The sequence below is a fragment of the Mustelus asterias genome, chromosome 22 (genome assembly GCF_964213995.1).
Source record: "Mustelus asterias chromosome 22, sMusAst1.hap1.1, whole genome shotgun sequence".
NCBI classification, from domain to species: domain Eukaryota; kingdom Metazoa; phylum Chordata; class Chondrichthyes; order Carcharhiniformes; family Triakidae; genus Mustelus; species Mustelus asterias.
This window is the reverse complement of record NC_135822.1, coordinates 64,748,077-64,772,518: the sequence shown is the minus strand read 5'-3', so window position 1 is coordinate 64,772,518 and position 24,442 is coordinate 64,748,077. Positions and strand designations below refer to the sequence as shown.

Below are 24,442 nucleotides of genomic sequence, written 5' to 3'. Positions count from 1 at the left end.
TAAATCATTTTCCACCTTCTTCCCAAGACTGTGAAGTTCAACAAAACCAGGCATTGAAGACGAAAAAAGTACTAAGACGATTGGGAACAAATTTATCAATATTCTGCAGTACCAAATCTTTTGGCTCAGTTAATAAATATATCTTTTGGGCAGTACTGAACTACGCAAACTAAATTTCATCTCTTCTGCAAATTATTTCAAATTTGGAAATTCTCTGAGCATTTGGGATACTGCAATTAATCTTGGTCACAGCACCTCCCTCAAACTTGATAAAGTCAAAATATAACAAAACAAAAAGCAGGCTAATGTTCTTGCTCCAGTGATCCTTTCTGGAAAGTGTGCACTTTTCCACTTTCAGTTGAAGGTAGTCAGGGACAGCTTTACCTTCCATGATACAACACCCTGCAGACACTCCCTTCAACTCACAAATAAACTCAGCTCTCTCAGTGAGAAGACAAAAGTTAAGTTGACCACACAACAATAGGTTTCTAAAACAACTATTAAGATTCAGTTAACTTACCTGCCAATTTTCTAAGCAGTTTCCATGATTTGTCATGATGGTCATTCACAGGACTGATGTCATTGTTAGCCAGAGTATTGGAAGTGGGCTGGTAAAATAAGTTTAAGTGGTCAGGTTATACTCTGCATTTTCTTCCTAGTTGAGAGTACCGCAAACATTTCCTGAAACTTCAGATATTTACACATCTCGTTGATGTAAGATCAAAAACCTTTGTGGCAAGGTTGAACTCCGTGGAGCAGACACTATGTGAAACGCTCCAATAGAGTACTGATGGGTTTGCTGCGCTGACAAATGGTCTGTCCCAACATCAAGAATATTAAATCAAAACCCCATCAACTTGCTTGCATGATAATATCCAAAGACCCAAATGAAGCCATGTGACCTCACCTGTCAATTTAAAAAATGATAACTGAAAACTGTTCTGAAGAGCCTACATCAAAACATGTTTCAAACATACCACTCTAAAATCCTACTTCATGGATAATTGAGTATTCAAAATCATTCAGCCCAGCTTAGATCAATCATCAATTAAAAACAAACACTTCCCACTCACCACTTCATACTGGTCATTCCAGAATTTTCACCTCCACCATCCAACCAAGCAGACCATCCCACAGCTTTATCAATCTTTATATGAACATCTTTCTTCCATCAGTCCTCAACTTTTTCTTTTGCCATTTTTGTCTCGTGTTCTATTGTTTAGGATTAATTTGAAGTACTTCAGTAGATTTGGATTTCCTTGACGATATCTTATCTTTCAGATTTGAAAAATGCAACTTTGTTCCATCTTCCTCATAATTAAATCCCTGGCATTAACTTCAGCCTCATGACACTCATCTGAGCACATTCACTCAAGTATTTTACACTTTAATGGGCAAAAGTGAGCACAATACTCTACTCTGGCCATAACGCTGTAGAGCTTCAGCAGCAAACACTCCAGCTTATTAACTGACTTTTATTTGAGGTTCAGCATGTTTTGATTGCTTCTTTAGAGCAGCATAAAATCATTGAAGTATTCGAGTATCAAGTCTAACATTCCGGATGCATTTTTCCCTCTGCCATAGGTATTTCACATCATTCCTGTAGTATTGCAGTGTGACTATTTTTTACTCCAACACGTCATACTTCAGATTGATGGGACCGAAAGCTCACCTAACACTGGGCACAATATTCATAGATTGACTTTGCCGTAAGCTGTACGAATTTATCTTTACTTTTTTGCTCTGCTGCTCGATGTTGGTGTTTATAAAACTTCAGATCCCACAAAACCTGTTCTCCCAATTTCAACAGGGGCTCATCCAAATTACAGAAGTTTACCATTTCATCTTCCAAACGAAGTCGGGCATTGAAACTTTGTTTTAGAGCTGAGGAAGGACCTTCACTTAAGACGATCTTCTGACAGACTGGCATTTCTCCTTTGCATAAAGGGGTGTTGGATGGCAGACTTTTATCGAACAGCTCAGGACTCAGCTCTTCTCCGAAAGTAACTTTTTTCTTTACTGGTGGTTTACTGTCACTCAGTGAAAGAATGCAGCCACGTTTCTTTGCAGAACTTGCACCTAAAACACCAAAATTATTTCAACGTTTTGTTCATTTCTGCAAATTTTTAAACTTTTAAACATATAGAAAAGGTGGAAATCCCAAGCACATGTGTACTGCTGTCAAAAAAGATAGTGAAAAGTCATCAAGTACTAAGTTAACTGTTTCTCTCACCAGATATGCTGCCTGCTGAACACCACCAGCTTTATTATGGTTCTGTTACAATTTTCTTTTGTGTCAGTTATTTTTTACCTCAAAACAGGAACAAGCAGTGTATCAATATATTGACCATGCCTTTTATCAGTATTAATTCCCCCATTCCAGTGGGTTTATCCATTTTAGCACAACAATTACATGAACTGTCAAAAAGTATGCAGCAGCTTCATGGGACTGTTAATCACATTGCATCCACCATCTCTGTAGATACTTTGATTAATATTTTAGGATGCAACCCATCACATCCTGGGGACTTATCAATCTTTAGTCCCAATAGTTTCCTTTGTACTTTTTCTCGAGCGATCGTTATTGTATCTATTTCCTCCCCCACTTTTGCCCCAGATTATTTAGTATTTTTGGAATGCTCTTTGTCTTCGACCGGGAAGATTGACGCAAAGCATTTATTTAACTCTTTCAATTCCAGGTTCCGTATTATTTCCTGATTCATTCTCTAAGGGGCCTATGTTCACTTCAACCTCTCTCTTCCTTTTTATCTATTTAAAGAAGTTCTGACTGTCCATTTTAATATTACTTGCAACTTTACCTTCACAGCTTATCTTCCCCCACTTTATTATTTTTTGGTCATCTTTTGTTCATGTTGAAAACTTACCCAGTCCTCTTCCTTACCACTAATCGTTGCCACATCAAATGTTTCCTTTTTCAGTTTAATGCTATCCTTAATTTCCTTGGTTCATCATGGTTCATTTATCGCCTTCCTAAAATCCTCCTCCTTCACTGGGATATCTTTGTTGTGATTCATGAAATATTCTCAAACGTCTGCCATTGTTGATCAATTTATTGCTCAATCCACTCCAGCCAACTCTGCCCTCATTTCTTTTAGCACAGTTGTTTCAGACCCAAGTTCCTCGCTCTCAAACTGAATGCTAAATTCTACCATGCTATGGTCACTGTTTCCCACGTGATCTTTTACTCAGATTGTTTATTTATCCTGTCTCAATACACATCACTAGACCCAAAATAACTGATCCCTGGTTGGATCCACAACATATTGTTCCAGGAAACTGTGAATTCTTCCTCTGTCAATTTGATTTTACCAATCCTCATGAAGCTTAAAGTCATCCATGATTAATGCACTGCCTTTTTGCATGCCCTCATTATCTGCTAATTTATTCACCATCCAACAGTACAGACTGAAACGGGGCAGATAGACTACTCCCACCAGTGCCTTCTTCCCCTTGTTATTTCTCCTGTACCCATATGGATTCCACATCTTCCAATCTAATCTCATTTATTGCGATCGTACTTACTTCATCTCATAGTAACAAAACTACCCCACCACCTATTCGTTCCTGCTTGTCCTTACGAACAGGCACATACCCTTTAATATTTAGCCCCAGCTTTGACCTCCTTGTAACCACAACTTTGTAATGGCTATAAGTTCATACCCAAAAACCTCAATTTCTACCGTTAATTAATTTAAGTAAAGAACCATTATTTTTGACCCTTTACGATTTTTTCCCTGTTTGACTCTATATATTGCTTTTTATGTTTGTACATTGTCCTTCCTGTCACACTTAGAGTATTCTTATCTGAATAGCTGTTTTACAATACTGCAATATTATTTTGCATTGTAAGCCTGCGTATCCTCTCTCATTGCCCCCCCACTGCTCCATTTAGTTTAAAGCCCTCTCCACTTCAATTTGCTAGAACACTGATCCCAGCATAGATCAGATTCAGGCCATCCAATTGGTCTAGCCCCCAATTTTACCACCTCTGGTGACAGTCTCCTACAAAGCGAAATGCACTTCTCCCACAGCAGTCTTTGAGCCACAGATTAACCTCTCTAATTTTATGTACCTATGCCAATTTGTACACAGCTCAGGTAATAACCCAGAGATTATAGCCTTGGAGATTCTGTTGTTTAACTTAAGTGCCTGGCTCCTCAAAGTCTCCATGCAGAACCTCTTTCCTCATTCTACCTATGTGGTTGGTCTCTACATGGACGACGACAAGTCCAGCCAGGAGCATAAGTCCCAAACCTTGGCATGGGGATGCAACACAGCTATCTGGACCCTGGCTCTTTGCTGCAGAGACCAGTGTCAATCGCCTCACAATACTGTCTTCTACTACTGCTACATGCTTATGTGCACTCTGACTTGAATGTCTACCTGTACCACAATGTCATGGCCAGTCAGCTCACAGAAAATGCTGCAAACACTGATCAGTCATCGCCTGTGAAAACGAAAGGTACAATGTGCCAGCCATACTATTAGTTCAGCTGAACTCAGCAAACAACGCAAACCAAAATTTAACCCTTATTTTATGATCTGCATGATTCAGTGACACAGCTTGTGGTTGATTTGCTAAATGAATTAACAGCCAACACAATTCAAGACACAGTTATCTCAAGCTTAAATGTGAACATTTATGACTTCATTCAGATTCTAACATCCACCGCTGAATAACTGTGCTCATGTCATGTTATGCATTATAATCCTACCAGTTTGTTGCAAATTAGAGAGATGCAGTTGCTCCGGGGTGGACATTTTCCTCTCACCCTGTTCTAAAACTTCAAATGTGTCCATGAATCCTGCCATCTTGCTCTTCAGCATTGCAACTTTCTGGGATTCCAAAAAAAAAAAATCACTGAATCAATTAATTGTCAAGATCGTTGAGGTTCTGCAAAAGCTCTCTTTTAGCATTTGGAGAATGAGCGACCACAGCAGGTGAATGCCTAGCTTGAATCAAATCAAACCAAGGCTGATGGGTGATAGGATTCTTTGAAATTATTATGGACACTCAAATCACTTCCTCTCAGTCATGGTTCAGCAGCATACAACTTGTTCAAATTGCACTCTTCCATATAAAAGGTCATAACATGTGAGGTGTAGTCACAGAATTGTTATGGAAAAGGAGGCTATTTGGTCCAGCGTGACTGCGCCAGCTCTCCAAACAAGCATCATGGCTTATTGCCATTCCTCACACCCCTGTACAATTTTCTATATCGTAATCATCTAATGCCCTCGATTGAACCTGCCTCCACCACACTTCCAGACTGTGCATCGCAGACTCCAGCTACTTGTTATGTGAAAAGTTTTTCTCATTTTACAAAAGTGATTTTTTGCAAATCACTTTAAATTTGTGCCCTCTCATTCTTGATTCGTTCACAAGCAGAAACAGTTTCTCCCTATCTACCACAGTCCGGCCCAGAAGCACTATGTTCAACTGTGGCACAAAAGACAATTTTGGCAGCCCATTTCTGTTCTAGCTCAAATCAGTTAACCCAGCAAAGATCATGGATCAAACTTCAAAGGACATTTATTTAAAAATAAATTTAAATTCATTTATGGGATGAGTGTCGTTGGCTGGCGTTTATTGCCCATCCATTTTAGAGGGCATTTAAGAGTCAACCACATTGCTGTGGATCTGGAGTCTCATGTAGGCCAGACCAGGTAAGGATGGCAGATTTATTTCCCCAAAGGACATTCGTGAATCAGACGGTTTTTACGACAATCGACAATGATGTCACTATCATGAAACTTTTAATTCCAGATTAATTTATTTCAAATTTCACCATCTGCTGTGGTAGGATATGAACCCGGGTCCTCAGGGCATTACTAGTCCAGTGACAATACCATTACGCCACTGCCTCCCCTGGCTTTTGGGACAACCTCAGTCATAAAGACCTATGGGGTAATTGTGAGCAATGCCAGTTTCTGAATTATACCTGTGGCTGCATTCTCTGTTTGGCTATATAGCGGATAAGACTATTGGTCTCTGGGGATCCTCGGGCTCCAACAGAAGATACTCGCCGAGAAAATCTCTTCCTCTGTACAGAGGACTTTTCTGTAACACAAATTTAAGGAAATATTATACACATCATGCATCTTGACCAGTCAAATGCTGAAACAATAATGTAATTCTGATGCTTTTTTGTAAATTATTCTATCAGATACAAGCCTCCAAACTTGAAAGGGAAGGATATCTAAGATGGCAGCACTTTCTCCGCATCAGTGCTATCACAAACATGGACTTTTAGCAGACACCTTGTAGGTAAAAGTTTGTCATTTTACTTATTAATACTGCAGGCAATACCAGTCAGTCGTCCCAGCACAGATCTTGCTCAACAGAGAATGGGTCAAATTAGCAAGCTAAATCCTTAAATGTAACATCCAGAAGATTGGCAGGGCTGTTGATCAGGTACGTTGTCCTCGTTACAACTCAGGAGGCTATTCAATCAATCCTATCTGCACCTGCTCTCTCAAGAGAAACTCAGCTCTCCCCACTCCCCTGTCCTTTCCTTAGTCCTTCTTTTAACTCCTGATAATTATAACAGAAAAGCTTGAGCTTTTCATCTTGCACTCTTAACATTACTCGGGTTGCTTTTTGAAAATAAAATATTTGTCTGGTTACTTTAAAACTGCAAAAAAGAACATTTCAGACATCTAAAATGTCTTCAAGATCAAATTGTACACTGTTCGGTCTTCACTACTTTTCCATCCAAAAACAGTTGGTTGCTTTGCTAGAAATAAACTGACTGCTACTCGGGTACTACATCATAGGTACCTGTTCTCCCCACCAACCAGCTATGACCTGCTTCCATAGCCATTTTTCATACAGGAATTGATGGTACAGGAATCTGACAGTGAAGTTGCACCCCAAACCCAATCATTTCCAAACATTAAACATGCATACACATTTCAAGCACCCTGTGATTGAACAAAAGTAAGAAACATCAGATGATATGCATGCTCTGGAGTCCAAGGAAAGCCAAGCCAAGTGCAGCATCCCGACAAACACAACTTAAGATGACGTGAAGTTTCTCCACTCGCTGTTACAGATTACCTGCTGACTTCCAGTCGAACATTTCTGCTGCAATTCCCAGTTGGTTTGCAGAACCCAGTGGAGTGGAGGGTATTTTTGCATTAATTAAAACCATTGCATGAGCTTGCTCCTTGTTCGCTTTCATCAGTTGGTCTTCCTGTTTATTTGCAATATTGTCACCACTAAGCATGCTGCAAGGGGCACAATCACCAGGTGTTGCATGAAAGAAAGCCCTCCCCTCATCATCTCGACCAACTGTTGTGCCTAAAAAAGGGGGAAAAAACGATCAATTCAAATACAGGGATACAAGCTTTGTCTATATATGTGCTTGGATTCACAGATTTGCTCAAAACTTCCAACAAATTTCTGGTTTCATTCTAAAAGTGGCCTCAATGACAGGTTTGGGAGAAATGGAAGTAATCAGTTGTAGTTCCTGCTACCAAGCATTGTTGTAAATCCTTCTGCCAAGTGCAATGGTGAGAACAGGTTTAAATTCAACAGTGACTCTGTCCATTACAAAATGCAACATTCACTGTTTATATTTACATGCAAAGCTGGATACTTGATAAAATACTGGAGGGCTCATGCAGGACATGAAAACCACGAAGAGTCCGCAAGTTCAGAAAATGATGAAACAAAGAAATTAAGAACAGCTTATTGTCCAATTTCTTTGTACCAATTTATCTTCAGTGCTGGGTGCTCTCACCAACACAATCAGCGCTTCAAAGTGGCTCATTGTAAAGACACTTCATTTTATAGTTGTGTTCTAGTATGCTCACTATCACGTTAAGGATCCATGCAAACCAAGTCCTGTAAACACAGGGGAGAGTAAAAAGTTACCTTTACTTTCTAAAGCAACAGGTCTCCATAACAATTCATTCGTCTGAGTTAAGTGTCCAGACTGGAGGCCCAGCTCTAACGATGCGGTTAGCAGTTTATCTACAGCTACATTTTTAGATGTTTCATCTGATCCTTTTTGATGTAAACACGTTTGCTGTGTTCTGGATTGATGTTTCACTAATTTGTGAATTTGCAATCTTTTTTTTTCTTGTAAAGTTAGTGGTACATGAGGTCTGTTATTTGCTTGTAATAGCCGTCGACAAAATAACTGCTTGGTGCTTCGATCTTGTTTTTTGGCTGATGATATTGTCATTTCACGCAAGGGATCATCTTGTGATTTCCTTTTGCCTGTTAATGAGAAGCATAGTTCATTTATTTGACTATAATTACAGCTGGTAATTGCAACTTGCTCCAAGATATTTTTATACAAGTTCAATGCTTTTTTCATTGCCCCAAACAGCATAATTTCTAACAATAGTGTCTTGAACAAAACATTCCAAGGATACTACAAAGAAATAAATTGACATTGAATGTCACAAAAGAGATAAGTAAAGCAAGGTGCAGTGAGGTAACGTTACAAACATCATCCCATCTCCTTCCATCATAGTAATTTGTTTCCCACCCCTCGCTCATATTTCTGACTGGAAGTCATCTTTGGAATGGAATAGATAGAGCATGACAAAATCTTCGAGTGCAGAACATATTCCAATATCCACCGACAGAAGAATTGCTCCACCCACTCCCCACAGGACTGTGCCCCAGGACTGAATATTGAACTGTCAACATGGCTCAAATTCAATACTGCTACTGCAGGGTATATTTTTCAAAACGGAGAGTGCACATGATCTGGACTGCCATCACAGTGCAGTACAGAATAAACATCATCCTTCAGATACTTCTTGTCTCTGTGGACATTAAACATAGGGCACCACCCTGGCCAGCATTCCTAGCTTTGTAACAGCAGAAACAGATTCAATGGTTATTATTTCAACACATTTTCCCATACATAAGTGACTGAAATCCAAAATTGATCCACTGCATTGGAGACTCAACAACAACACTTTGTAAATCTAATTTTCTTATATATAGTACATAAAAATAAGTAATGTTTATTCTTTACCAGATGCTTTCCTCCTTGCCTTGGGTAAATGCTCTTCCAACGCGAGATTCTCCTATTGCAACGATAACTCAGGTGTAAAAATGCACTCCAAAACAACATTCAGAAATTACACATGATGGTTTTACAGCTTTTTAAAATTCTTAATTCATTCTACAATATGTAGGCGCCACTAGCTTGGTCAGCACTTATTATCTATTCCTAGTTGCCCTTCAGAAAATGGTGGTGAGCTGTCTCCTTAAACTGCTGCAGTCCCTGAGGTGGAGGGACATCCACAGTGCTGTTATCCAGGCAAGTGGAGAGTACTTCATCACGCTCCTGACTTGTGCCTTGTAGATGGTGGAAAGGCTTTGAGGAGCCAGGAGATGAGTTACTCGCCACAGGATCTTAGCCTCTGACCTGCTCTTATGGCCACAGTATTTATATGGGCGGCACGGTAGCACAGTGGTTAGCACTGCTGCTTCACAGCGCCAGGGTCCCGGGTTCGATTCCCGGCTCGGGTCACTGTCTGTGTGGAGTTTGCACATTCTCCTCGTGTCTGCGTGGGTTTCCTCCGGGTGCTCCGGTTTCCTCCCACAATCCAAAGATGTGCGGGTTAGGTTCATTAGCCAGGTTAAAAAAATTGCCCCTTAGAGTCCTGGGATGCGTAGGTTAGAGGAATTAGCGGGGACAATGTGTGGGGGTAGGGCCTGGGTGGGATTGTGGTCAGTGCAGACTCGATGGGCCGAATGGCCTCCTTCTGCACTGTAGGGTTTCTATGATTTCTATGGTTGTTCTCGTACAGTTTCTGGCCAATGATAATCCCAGGATATTGATGGGGAGGGGATTCAGTGATGGTCATGCCACTGAATGTCAAGGGACAATGGTTAGATCCTCTCTTGTTGGAGATAGTCATTGCCTGACATTGTGCAGCATGTTACTGGATATTGTCCAGGGTTTGTTGCATTTGGACTCAAACTGCTTCAGTATCTGAAGAGTCGCAAATTGTGCTGAACGTGTATGATCATCAGTGAACATTTTCACTTCTGACCTTATGATGGAAGGAAGGTCACTGATGCAGCTAAAGATGGTTGGGGCTCGGCTGCAGTAATTCAAACACAACCTATTTGAACCTGTGTAATTGGCAAGTAACAATTCCATGTGGGGAACTGGAGTGGTCACATTTGTTCAATCCTAAATTTTCTCAAATCTGAACCACTCTCAAATTATGTAATGCAAGTCTCTTCTTTCTGTTGACAATAAGAATGTTGCATGAAACTAACTCAGCTGTTTTGACTAAGTTCCTAAGAGGAACTGCCATTTATTCTGTCCAAATTTCAATTTGGAAATCTCACTCTCAATGGCTTGTTTGGGAACAGAATTACTTTTTCTATGAAAGACTTGCGGTTAAAACTGAAGCACACTGCATAAAGCTTTACTTTGGGCTGAAATTCTGAAGAGTGCCTGTAATGGAAAGCAAAGAAACTTAAGGAAACTCCATTTGGGTCAGCAGGTCTGTCACTAAAATGGCACTGGAATTCACTGACTGAAGTAAACGCACTGTTGCTTTTGGCAGCAGACGGCATGATCTTGAAAGCATCACTTCCCACCAACATCTCAGACAGGTCAGTGTCTAAGTGCTATAATTCAGAATGATCGTGAAGCCCTAAATGCAGTTTAACATGCAACGTTGCCCAGGATACAGGGTGTGGAATCAATGACCTCCAGGGCAGTTGAGGTACTTACAACGAACAAGCTGAAGATGTAGAGCATACATTACAGCCAGAGTGAAAGAGGTTTAAAAGAGACACAAAAAACACAGAAGAGACATGTTTCATAGAGTTACAGAGGTTTACAGCATGGAAACAGGTCCTTCAGCCCAACTTGTCCATGCTGCCCCCTTTTTTAAAACTCCTTAGCTCGTCCCAATTGCTTACATTTGGCCCATATCCCTCTATTCCCATCTTGCCCATGTAACTGTCTAAATGCTTTTTAAAAGACAAAATTGTATCCGCCTCTCCTACTACCTCTGGCGGCTTGTTCCAGACACTCACCACCCTCTGTGCGAAACAATTGCCCCTCTGGACCCTTCTGTATCTCTCCCCTCTCACATTAAACCTATGCCCTCTAGTTTTAGACTCCCCTACCTTTGGGAAAAGATATTGACTCTCTAGCTGATCTATGCTCCTCGTTATTTTATAGACCTCTATAAGATCACCCCTCAGCCTTCTATGCTCCAGAGAAAAAAGTCCCAGTCTATCCAGCCTCTCCTTATAACTCAATCCATCAAGTCCTGGTAGCATCATAGTAAATTTTTTCTGCACTCTTTCTAGTTCAATAATATCCTTTCTATAATAGGGTGACCAGAACTGTACACAGTATTCCAAGTGTGGCCTTACCAAAGTCTTGCACAACTTCAACAAGACTTCAAAACTCCTGTATTCAATGTTCTGACCAATGAAACCAAGCATGCCAAATGCCTTCTTCACCACTCTGTCCACCTGTGACTCCACTTTCAAGAAGATATGAATGTGTACCCCTAAATCTCTTCATTCTATAACTCGCCCCAATGCCCTACCATTAACTGAGTAAGTCCTGCTCTGGTTCGATCGACCAAAATGCTTCACCTCGCATTTATCTAAATTAAACTCCATCTGCCATTCGTCAGCTCACTGGCCCAATTGATCAATATCCCGTTGCAATCCTAGATAACCTTCTTCACTGTCCACTATGCCACCAATCTTGGTGTCATCTGCAAACTTACTAATCATGCCTACTAAGTTCTCATCCCAATCATTAGCGTAAATGACAAATAACAATGGACCTAGCACCGATCCCTGAGGCACACAAGGGATGGATTTCATTTTGGGGCCTGAGTAGGTGCAGGGTAGCCCGGATGATAAAGGGATGATGAAATTCCCAGTGCTATCCTGGTCTCAAATACAACCTGTGCATATTTTCTCTCTTGGAAGGTGCCTTGCAAAGTTTTAAGTCTATGTTTGTTGCAAGGAACACCATTCAGCTTTACAGCTGCTTGAAGTTAAAGCTGGACAAGCATAAGCAGCAACGATTATTGGTCCCACTTATCACTGGACACAAGATTGGGTTTAGCAGGACATCATTCACATAGTCTGTGTAGGTATGTGTACAAATAGCCTCCATTTCAAGCACATTCTGAGACTCCGTTTTCACTTTAGCGTTGCTTTTAAGGGAGGAAACTTGTCCAAATGGAGCAGCCATGCACGGCCTCTATTTCTATTTGCTTCAGTGCAGTTACTGCACATGCACCGCTGCTTTGCGAATTGCACATCTCAGTCAGAACCTACAGCAACACAGTGGAATCAAATGACCGCACAATTCAGCTGGAAAATAACCATACTCCAACAACACATCTCTCCTGAAACTCTCTGCCCCTCTCCCAAGCTCTTACTGCCAACTTTGCCCTGAGCAAGGAGTTGAGTAGGATGCAACTGTTTATGTTAAGAGGCAAAAGTTGCAGTGATTGAAGAATCCATCCTACCACGCAAATTAGGCAGTTTTATTCAAACATGTGTCATCATGTTTAAAAGTAAATTTAATATGTACAAGAAGGCCTTCAATCTGAAAATCACAGGTCAGGGCAAGAACACATCCTTATTACATGCTTTTCACAGGAAACTCATTTTCTTTTTGTATGTCTTTTTCAGGAACATGTTAGTGTTCAATGAGGGATTGCTGCAATTGCTAGCGAAATATTAGTTTTACATGCTCACTGCAGAAAAGTTTGCAAATATTCTTGACAACAAAAGTAGATCTCATCTGCCTCTGTACAATTTCTATGTGTAGCTTCAAATCCGTACTGAGTCCTCCTGAAACAGTCCAGTGCCAATTCATCATTTTGCATCTAGTGAACAAAACCAAGTGTTTTGACCAATGAGAATAACAGGCAAGTCCAAACCTGTCCTAATTTGATACTTGACATGCAGATTTTTCAGTATCTATTGATGGATAGTGATCAACTGGTAATTTATTCTCCTCTCACCAGATTGGTGCTTTGAGATCATTGCAGCATCCCATCCAATGTCCTGGCTGAGGTGAGCAGGCTCAGAAAGCACCAGTCATCAAACTAAAGATCCATGGGTACAGTTCAACACCATGACTGTAGTGCAGTTACCTCATCTCAACTCTTACATATAGTCAAAAATCATTATAAAATATTAAATGACGTACTTGTGTCACATCCTCGTTACACAATGAAGCAAAGCCTTCCAAATCTTGGTTCTCATATCTGTGGATTAAGTCACACAAAGACATGCGCTGTCACTCAAACTTTTTAAAAAAGCACAACTCTTAACAGTAAAAAATATTGACCTCTGACAGTTTGCCTGTCAATTTTAGAGACCCAACAAATCTGATAGCTTGAATGACTGGTAAAGAGGTCAATGATAGTGAACTGCCTAACCTAATAAATTTACAGTTCCACACATCATCCACCCAACTGAATGCTCCGTGCTAATGTAAGAGACAGGTTTTGCCAACCTTTTCAACCATAAAGGGTATCTCAGCTGAGTTAAATTTTGCCATCCCTTAACATCCATACACTTTGCCCCAGTGGTTTCTCAGTTGCCATGGAGAGCAACTTTTATTTTCTTCTTCTTGGTTACCACAGAACAGTGGCCCTTGCTATGGAACCAGCTTACGATCAGTTACTAAAAGAGGGGCGAATGAATCTATCAGTTACCCAGTCTGTCATGACTTTGCGGTAAATATATGCATTTAATGAGGCCACAACCTGTATTTTATATATTTAAACAAAATCAAGGAGTGGTTTCGAAGTATATAATGCAAAATTACCTGACAGAACCATTAAAAACTGTAATATCACACGGTTTCACTAAGTTTCCTTCAGACGCAGATTTTTCATTTATCCAAGCAGATGCAGCACAACTTTGACTTTTTAAAAACACCTGAAAAGATTCAAATATTGCTTACGTCAAAGATTTAATGCAATTTCAATGGAATTTAACATTTCAACATTTGATGTAATTTTAATGGAATTTGACATTATTTCAACTCCTTTAAAGGTCCAAATACCCATTTGTTCTACTCGGTATTCTCTTTTGTGGCCACCTGCACCTCATACGTGCCAATCAGCATCAACAAAAGCAGTACTATGTTAACTTCAAATACCTTCTTTCAAATTTGGGTTATTTCTGGAGAGACAATTTTGAGTTGTGGTGAGTAGAAAGTTGCCCAAGAATAACAAAAGAGTTGCACATCCGAAGTGTTCTTCATGCCAATGCATGTCTCAAAGTTTTCCAAAGCCAATGAAGTACTTCTCCAATGGTGCAGCAAATGGAAACACAGCAGCCCCCAATTTGCACAAGGTACGCTTCAACAAAAAGCAAGTGATAATGACCAGATTTGATTTTGTAATTTTGATTGACAAATCAATATTGGCAGGTCACCAGAGCTAACTCCCCTCCTCTTACTCGAAATGAGGTTATGGAATCATCGACATCTAACCAAGAATTTAAGCAAAGCCTCATTGTATTGTCTCATCTGAAAGATGTTCCTTCAAAAGTGCAGCATTTCCTCAGTAATACCCTCAAATATCGACATAGATTTTTGTACTCAAGCTCTTCTGCAGAACCCCTGATCAAGGAGCTGTTGTGACTCAGGCGAGAATACAACCAACTGAGCAACAATTAATTGGATAAATCTGTGACGATTAATTGATGGCATCACACTTCATACCATACCAAGCCAAAGTTTGCTTTTCTTCCTATATTGTGTTACTATAAATATTTTAAGTGGCTGTATTGCTGGATAATCCTTGGAAGCTCAAGACTTTTTTTCCCCAAAGTATACAGTTGCATTTGTAATTCTAACTTGAAAATATGTTGCTTCAAGTGTCAATGCCTAGCGATATAATAAATACTAATACAATCCATCTATGTGGTTGTGGAAAATACAGAGTAACATCGTATTCAGCAATGAATTTCTGCATTGATCAAGTAAATGAATGTAGATGTGAAATGTAAACAAAGCCAGATTTATATTCAAAAATAAACATCAAGAGCAGACAAGTCTCCTTGCAATTCAGTACAGTTTTGGGCTGACACTACCTCAGAGATAGTACTGTATGAATGTACCCATCATGGACACAGTTATTGTAATACTTACTTTATTTTTCTGACACATTGTCAATCGACAGTACTTTGCTGCCACATCAGGCCCCATGACGTCAAGGTCAACTTTTGGATTTCTGAAAATTGAAAGAAATTACAAATTGGATTACAAAAGTCATTCACCTGCAAGATACAATAGGTAGTCAGTGAGGTGTGAAGACTTCAGGAAACTCAACAATTCTTGACACTCTCACAAACTTTGATTGCTAACATGGTACTGTTGAAACTGCACAGTTTCCCTAACAGGAGCAGAAGGAGCCAGTTAATAATTATTGAATCACTGAAATCCAAGTGGATAGTCAATTTAATTACCTATTGACTGCAAGTACACAACTTTGTAATAAAATCCCAGTTTAATGAATGGTAAGCAAGTTTATTTTGTGCCTAAAGAACAAATAGGAGCATGAGCGGGCTATTCAGCTTCTCAAGCCTGTTGTAGCATTCAGTGTTATAACTGATCTCCATTTTTCAGCCCAATCCATATATCCCTTAGATTAAGGGAGAGAACCACAAATTCACAGCCTTCTGGTTAGAGAATCCCAAATATTCACAGCTGAGTGAAGAAATGTCCGCTCATCTTGTCATCATCATTGGCCAGATCCCAGGATAGAATGGGAGATTTGGCTGGGGACCAATAATGTTCTGTTTAAAGTAGATACAAGACGGTTACTCAGTGAATAAAGGAATAAGATTGCACAGGTTTGGAAAACTTTACTATACAAGTTTAGGAAGAAAAACATGTGAAATAACAGGCAATCTGTGGTCAGATACACCACACCCTACAATAGATGATAGATACAACAAAAATAGACTACATGGATTCCTGAAGAACCTACCCAGACATTTGTCACATTCAATCCAGGAATCAATCTCATAAACCTCTAGTGAATCCAGTGAATAATTTAATCTTTTCCCACATTTTACTCCATCTGTCATACAAATTGTACCATTAACATTTTATCTTTCTAATCACAGCCCACACAAGATGGCATTCCTTGGATGGGATTTTAAACCAGACCTTAACTGTCTGCTCCTGTGGTCCAGCTGACCTAAAGTTCCATTATTTTAAGACCTTCAAGTTTTCCCAGTGGCCTGCCCAATGAGCATCCCTCAAACAGGAAAATAAATCATTAAAAACGCAGTGCTTTTTTTGTCATCTTCATGAGCAACAATAATAGGCACTTATTCCATATTTACCTATTGCCACTTCACAAGCAATAGCACATTCGGAGAACAGACAATCAAGCTAAAAGTAATAACTGATGAACAGGACACATGTAGCTCTTTCTGGACAGTGATTATTTGTGATAAAGTACACTTACACCACTTCTGCAACTTATCGCAACATGCAAAATTGCACATGCAGAGTCCGCACGTGCACTGCGTGTGCTTTCTCCGTAAGAATTACAGGAAAAAGGTGAGAGTTCAGCATTTTAAATGGCAGCTGAGTGACGTTTTTGGGGCTACAAACAGATTACATGGATAAATAAAATCGCAATAGAGGGGGGTTGGCAAACGAAGGGAGTTTACTATAACTTCCACAGTCGGACATATCTCCTTTCTTGAAGATGGCCACAATCAGTGTCTCTGAGATCTCCCACCATGCTCTTTTCCTTCCAGATAAGATGAGATCATGAATGAGGCAGGAGTCTTTCTCCGCCGTATTTCAGTACTGCAGCAGGGATTCCATCTGCACCAGAGGCTTTGTGATTTTTCAGGTGTTGAATGGGTTTTTCAATCTTTTGGGGAGCTGGGATTGTGCCAAGATGGACAGGTACTGTGTTACGGGATGCTGTTGATGACTCTTGCATCGAAGGCTCCGTCTTGTGTGAGGAGATCTTCAAAGTGCTCTCCCCAGCAGGCATTGACTGCCCCTTTGATGAGCACCTGTCTGTTTTTGGTTCTCCCGAGTGCCCGGACTATAGTTGGTTTTAATTGCATTGAAGAAACTGCGCAGTGTCTGTCGATGAGTTGCAAAGTGACCTGCGTCTTTCCACCCCCATCTATTCTTTAGGTCACAGGTTCTTTGTTGCACCTTGGCCTTCAGTTTTCCATAGGCTTGTTTCTTCCCATTCAACTTTTGGTGGAGCTGTCAGTTCAGGAAAGTTTTGCGTTTGCTGTCTAAGAGATCCCAGATCTTCTGGTTGTTCTCGTTAAACAGGTCTTGGCGTTTCCTGGTTGAGAGACTCAGCATCTCCACGCAGGTGCTGATCATGGTGTCTTATAGGGCAGACCAAGTGCTGTGGACATTCTGCAGCTTGAACTCATTGGTCAATGTCAGGTTAGTTAAGAGGCATCGGTGGATCTTCTTTCTCGGGGTCTATCAGTCCAACTATACTGATACTCTGCAGCAGAGGTTTTTTTGTCGTCGGCCCCAATCCTGGTGCAGGTGATGCGGACATCTTTGCAATCCCTCATTCGGACTTGTCACCATAAGGTCTTGGACTTGCTCTTCTTGTACTCCTCCTCTGATCATTATGACAAGATCATGTTCCAAGTACTTTGTCAGGAAGAGGCCTCCATTGGGGTTTATTTTCCAATGCCCTCCCAGCCTAACACATTCCCAAAAATCTGCATTCCTCTTGACTCGAGCATTGAAGTCACCGAGGAGAATCAGTTTGTCTCCCTTTGGTATGCGGAACAGCAACTGGTCGAGGCAAGAATAGAATGTCTCCTTTGTCGCTCCATTATGTGTAGGGTTGGGGTATAGGCATTGATGGCTGTGACATGCTGCTTCTGGACCAGGGTGATTTTTTTCAAATGGGATGGCTGTTGCACACCAGCTATGACATAGCTCCAGCAGAGCAGGGTCTTGGTCCAATGGAAGGGAGGTCTGAGACGACTGGAGGCCAGGCTCTGCGATAGGACGGGAACTAACAAATGTTAATCATGGTGGACAACTGGCTCCTCTTCAGGCTGGCCTCTCCGCTTGGTGAGTCCCTGCTCTTGCTGACCCCTAGCTTGTTCTGTTCTCTGAAAACTATCTTAATTATGGGATCACTTGTATCAGAGCACTGCAATGGTTCAGTCATAATTAGCCTCTGAGTCTCACCATGGCTCCTCAGGGCCCCGTCACTCAGACTACCTCATGCTGAACAGTCATCCCAGAACCCCACCACTCCAGCTGCCTGATGCTCTACTCAGGCCTCCATGGACCCCACCGCTTCAGCTGCCTCATGCTCCACTCCCTGCTCAGACTGCCTCATATTCCCGCTGCCACCCCCCCCCTCCCCCACCCACCCCTCCCTCGCCCTCCAACTAAGGCTCCCCTGGGCCCCATCGCTCCAGCCAGCTTATACTTCACGTGTATTTCTCTAGGCCCCACCACAGTGCAAACAATACCAAGATATCTGTACACTGACAGGTGTATCTCAGTCCCTCTCTCACCAGTGACTGGTGTTTCTCAGTCACTCTCTCACTGCATCTGTCACAGATGTTAAGTGTGAAAAGAACGGGAGGAAAATTAGATATTTTTAAAATGAACATAGCAAGTTATAATTATCTGGAAGAGTGCGGGAAGCAGGTTGAATGGTAACTTGCAAAAGGAAACTGGATAAATACTTGAAAAGGAAAGGTTTGCAGGTAAAAAGGAGGGAACTATACCTCTCAAGAGCTGGCAATAATACAATTGTTTTAATGGCCCCCTTCTGTGTTACTTAATTCTATAGTTAATACCATCCTAGATTTACATGACTCCTTGTGAACTGTACACTCCAAGTTAAAAATCGCTTGACTGTCATTTACATACATGACTAATTATAAATTCCTTCCTTTTTAATCAAAAATTCACAAACCTTCCAAATGATGGCCTCAGGTCCAATGGCGAGGGAAATTCGCTATTTCCGTTTTCAATCCAAGTTACACCCCCATTATGATCCATACTCAAATTCATAGTCTTAAAAATGAGAAAATAAAGACAATTGTTTTAACTACTGAAAGAGACCAGTTTGTGACAATTGCAGTTGTCAATAAAAGGCTATGCATTGTCAAGAAAAACTCAGCAGTTCTCAGCTCAAATGTCAAGCAATTCTCAGTACCAGCAATCCCTTGTGTATCCAAAGTCCTAATTATAACCATCTACTAATAATGTGCCACTTGCCGCCGAGTGGTAAAACTCTCAACTAGTTCAGGTGGTTCTGTGCTTGAGACCTACTCCAGATAATTGAGTGTGGAAACCGTAAACTGGCACGAGTCAACTGGAGGATATTTAAAAGGATAAAAGCAAAATACTGCAGATGCTGTAATCTGAAACAAAAACAGAAAATGCTGGAAAATCTCAGTGGGTCTGACAGCATCTGTGGGGAGAGAATAAAGCCAACAAAGGCTCATTGAGACTCGAAACGTTGGTGCTATTCTCTCCCTACAGATGCTGTGAGATCCGCTGAGACTTTTCAGCATTTTCTGTTTTTGGTATTTAAAAGGAGCCAGGGTGGGGGTGGACAGGGAAGAGGAGATGAAGGGTGAAGTAAGAAGGGACAACAGCAAAGCCTAGTGGCTCCGAACAGACAAAATAATCCAACAGCAATGACGACCACCTTCAGCCCCCAAACGCTGCCCTTCCTTCTACCAAAAGCACCAATACTCTGGATGCTGCAAATCTGAAAAAAAATAGTGTTGGAAAGCAACATAGCAGGTCTGGAAGCATCTATGGAGAGAGAGAGAGGTCAACGTTTCAAGTCCAACAAGACAGTTCTCCGGAGCTCTGAGGAAGGGTCATCCAGACTCCATTCTCTCTCCACAGATGCTGTCAGACCTGCGGAGATGTCCCAGCATTTAAGTTTTCAGTTTATTTATTAGTGCCAAGGCTTACATTAACACTACAATGAAGTTACTATGAAAATCTGCTAGTCGCCACACTCTGGCGCCTGTTCGGGTACACGGAGGAAGAACTTAGCACCTCACCCTTTCTTTCGGAAACCGGAGCACCCAGAGGAAACCCACGCAGACACGGGGAGAACATGCAAACTCCACACAGATACGGATTACCATTCCCACCCAAGCCAGGAACCCTGGAGCTGTGAAGCAGCAGTGCGAACCATCATGTCACTGCCTTTTCCCTCCCCATCCCCGGGTAAAGCAAAAGTAAAGGCTGCGAGTGAGTCGAAACGGATCGGAGATCGTGTCTGGAGGCGGCTGCTGCAAAGAGAGAGAGAGAGAGACAAGAGCTAAGGATTGCAGTCCAATGTGAACTCTCCCTCAGAATTCACTCTGAAGAGAAATCCGCCACTCGAAGGGAGACACCGGACCCGCTCAGCGCTACCGCGGAGCGGGAGGGGTGGGTGGAGAGCTTTTCACTTCAGATTTCCAACATTCACACAGGCTTTTTTTTTTGTTTATTTTCAGCCGGGGGAAATGAAGCGTTTGTAAGAGTCGGGAAGAAACACACACCGCCCCACAGTCAGTCAGTCAATAAACAACCATCAAGCACCCACCGTCCACTCAGCCCAGCGGAGACGGTCCCCGTCCAACGGAAAACGGAGGCGCGAGCGGCTGGATTCGAAACCAGCCAACGTGGAGCCAACGGTTGGGGAGCGACGGTTGGGGGCCGGGGTCACGTGCTGCGATTTGAAATCCGAGCGCGCGCCACCGCAGCTCCCTCCGCCGCCGGCAGGTCGCTCACTCGGCTTGGCAGACAGTCGACAGAAGAGTCGTCTTTTTGTGGCTGGCTGGCTGGCTGGCTGGCTCTCTCTCTCTCACACACACACATCTAATGTCTCTTTTTGTTTTTAAAAGACGTTATCTTACCGGCTCAGCCGTCGTCCACCCCGTTGTCCCTTCTGTAGATTATTAATTGCTTGCATCGAACAAGATTTTCTTTTTTAAGTTTCCCCCATATCCCCATCCCATACAACTTTCCAGGCCAAGTCTTTTATTTCTGAGGTGTTCTCAACCTTGCGATGTTTAATAAACGCAGGCGGCAATTATCACGAGTTCTTCCGCCGCGGCAAGAGGCCATTCGGCCCGTCGTGTCCGCACCAGCCCTCCAAACGAGCATCATGACTTTTGAGTGCGCTTCCCCGTCCCCCTTGCATATTGTTTCTCTTCAAGTAATCATCTAATACCCTCCTGAATGCCTCGACTTTTCCAAGGCAGTGCATTTGCAGCCTGGGAATGGAGGGATACAAACGATTGGTCTAGTTGGACCAAGGAGCAGCACAGGCTTGGAGGGCCAAAGGGCCTGTTTCCTGTGCTGTACTGTTCTTTGTTCTTATTTCATATCAGTCACTCAAGACCCCACAAAACTCGAACACAACTGACCCATTTTCTGCCGCCTGTTGGGTCAGAGATAAATATCAGCCCCCCAAATAATGCAATGCCTTGAATATGCCTTAGTTTACACATAAGAACATAAGAAATAGGAGCAGGAGTAGGCCATCTAGCCCCTCGAGCCTGCCCCGCCATTCAATAAGATCATGGCTGATCTGAAGTGGATCAGTTCCACTTACCCGCCTGATCCCTATCACCCCTAATTCCCTTACCGATCAGGAATCCATCTATCCGTGATTTAAACATATTCAATGAGGTAGCCTCCACCACTTCAGTGGGCAGAGAATTCCAGAGATTCACCACCCTCTGAGAGAAGAAGTTCCTCCTCAACTCTGTCCTAAACTGACCCCCCATTATTTTGAGGCTGTGCCCTCCAGTTCGAGCTTCCTTTCTAAGTGGAAAGAATCTCTCCACCTCAACCCTATCCAGCCCCTTCATTATCTTATAGGTCTCTCTAAGATCCCCCCTCAGCCTTCTAAATTCCAACGAGTACAAACCCAATCTGCTCAGTCTCTCCTCATAATCAACACCCCTCATCTCTGGTATCAACCTGGTGAACCTTCTCTGCACTCCATCCAAGGCCAATATATCCTTCCGCAAATAAGGGGACCAATACTGCACACAGTATTCCAGCTGCGGCCTCACCAATGCCCTGTACAGATGCAGCAAGACATCTCTGCTTTTATATTCTATCCCGGTCCAGCATTATGCATGCAGAAATATGGCCAAGTTGCAGCATCCTGTTTCAAGTTTTTAGGCGTCCAGATCCCAACAACCTGTCCTGGTCCCCCCCATGCCAAGACTATAGTTAAGAAAGCCCACCAACACCTCTACTTTCTCAGAAGACTAAGGAAATTTGGCATGTCAGCCACGATTCTCACCAACTTTTACAGATGCACCACAGAAAGAATTCTCTCTGGTTGTACCGTAGCTTGGTATGGCTCCTGCTCTACCCAAAACTGCAAGAAACTACAAAAGGTTGTGAATGTAGCCCAATCCATCAAGCAAACCAGCCTCCCATCCATTGACTCTGTCTACACTTCCCCAAACAGCCAGCATTATTAAGGATCCCATGCACCCCGGACATTCTCTCTTCCACCTTCTTTCTTCGGGAAAAAGATACAAAAGTCTGAGGCCACGTACCAACCGACTCAAGAATAGCTTCTTCCCTGCTGCTGTCAAGACTTTTGAATAGACTTACCTTGCACTAAGTTGATCTTTCTCTACATCCTAGCTATGACTGTAACATTCTGCACTCTCGTTTCCTTCTCTATGAACGGTATGCTTTGTCTGCATAGCGCGCAAGAAACAATACTTTTCCCTGTATGTTAATACATGTTCCAATGATAAATCAAATCTGTGAAAATTAACGGTCATGGAGCTGAAATTTCAGCTCTGCTTTTCTCCAGCAATGCTGCGCGACCAAACAGATCAGCATTTACAGATTACCAGCAGCTGCAATTTTGTATGCTGCCAATAGCTCCAGGCTGATTTCAGGGAAGAAAACAAATTGAATGCCAGCATCTGATGCATTGACACATAATCCTTTGGAATGCTTTATTCTTTCACAGATGTGGACATCACCGGCAAGGCTTCGCCAGAGTGCCTTGAAAGTCCATTTCAGAGGGCAGTAGGTCTGGATTCCCGTGAAGGCCAGACCAGGATGTAGAACGGTTTTTACGACAACCAACAATAGTTTCATGGTCACCAACCTGTTTTCCTGATTATTGAACTGAATTCAACTTCCGCCGGCTGACGTGCTACAATTTGAAATTGTCCCCAGAGGCTTAGCCAAGGCTCTTCATTACTCCCCCTGACACATTACCACGAGTCAATCTCCCCCAAAAGACTGGAAACTAAAAATATTACATTTCATGAGTGCATTTCCCAACATCAGGATGTCGGAAAGTGCTTTATACTCAATTAAATACTTTGTCGTTGTTGTAATCTACAAAACACAACAGCCAATTTGCATAGCAAGTTGCCACAAGCAGCAATGACCAGATAATTTGCTGCAGTAATGTCGGTTGGGGAGGTCATGTGGCACAGTGCTTCCTCTTAGCCAAAAACACAACGTTCAAGTTACATTTCAGGACTTGCGGGCTTTGAGAGGCCAATTATAACACAAACAGGTTAATTTATCTGTAAATGCCTCTGCTATGCTAATGGCAGGCAGTAACAGCAGCAGTCTCCTGCTCAGTCACCTGCAGAAGGTTAACAGCAAACCACTGCAGTACCTTGCTCAGAATAAAAGGCAGCCACTGTCACAAAAGTTCTTTCAAGACAGGGCACCTGAGGAGTCAGTCTGCTCAATTGGCTGGACAGCTGGTTCATGATGCAGTTCAATTTCCATATTGGCCCATATCAAGGCCCCAACTTCTCAACCTTGCCCCTCGCCTGCGGTGTGGCGACTCAGGTTAAAATCACCACCAGTCAGCTCTCCCTTTTAAAAAAGAGCAGCTTATGGTCATCTGGGACTATGGCAACTTTACCTGAGGAGAAAGGGAATATTGAATCATGGATAAACGTTGGCCAGCACACATGGAGTTTGACCCTCCTCTTTAAATATTGTATTCATTAGTCACAAGTAGGCTTACATTAACACTGCAATGAAGTTACTGTGAAAATCCCCTAGTCGCCACACTCCAGCGCCTGTTTGGATGCACTGCTGGAGAATTTAGCATGGCTAACTTGTACATCTTTGGACTATGGGAGGAAACTGGAGCAGCCAGAGGAAACCCACGCAGAGACAGGGAGAACATGCAAACTCCACACAGACAGTGACCCAAGCCAGGAATTGCATCAGGTCCCTGGTGCTGTGAGGCAGCAGTGCCAACCACTGTGCCACCCCAAAAAGAATAGTGTTGGGATTTTCTCATGTCTGCTTGTGGGGTATATACAGGGCAATGCATTGACGATGTTCAAGTTTCCAGTACTACCATCTTTTAACAGTAGGGGGAGATAATGCTTCACAGATCAATGTCACCATCTGTGGCTTACACGTGAGAC

The 24,442-nt window shown here is 42.2% G+C and overlaps 1 protein-coding gene across 1 annotated transcript in view; it reads right to left on the bottom strand.

Annotated features, from left to right (window-relative positions):
- cdca2 (cell division cycle associated 2) overlaps positions 1-23,767 on the bottom strand; it is a 39,319-nt gene extending 15,552 nt beyond the window's left edge. The window contains exons 1-14 of the mRNA XM_078238499.1: positions 23,671-23,767; positions 23,365-23,381; positions 20,599-20,790; positions 18,961-19,061; positions 15,162-15,243; positions 13,830-13,942; positions 13,206-13,263; positions 9,021-9,072; positions 7,901-8,248; positions 7,082-7,324; positions 5,964-6,082; positions 4,737-4,857; positions 1,838-2,079; positions 521-608 (exon numbers count right to left, since the gene is read on the bottom strand). Of these exons, the coding sequence (XP_078094625.1) occupies positions 521-608; positions 1,838-2,079; positions 4,737-4,857; positions 5,964-6,082; positions 7,082-7,324; positions 7,901-8,248; positions 9,021-9,072; positions 13,206-13,263; positions 13,830-13,942; positions 15,162-15,243; positions 18,961-19,061; positions 20,599-20,790; positions 23,365-23,381; positions 23,671-23,767 (1,873 nt within the window). The remainder of the gene's footprint in view (positions 1-520; positions 609-1,837; positions 2,080-4,736; positions 4,858-5,963; positions 6,083-7,081; positions 7,325-7,900; positions 8,249-9,020; positions 9,073-13,205; positions 13,264-13,829; positions 13,943-15,161; positions 15,244-18,960; positions 19,062-20,598; positions 20,791-23,364; positions 23,382-23,670) is intronic.
- Between the last annotated feature and the right edge of the window lie 675 nt (positions 23,768-24,442).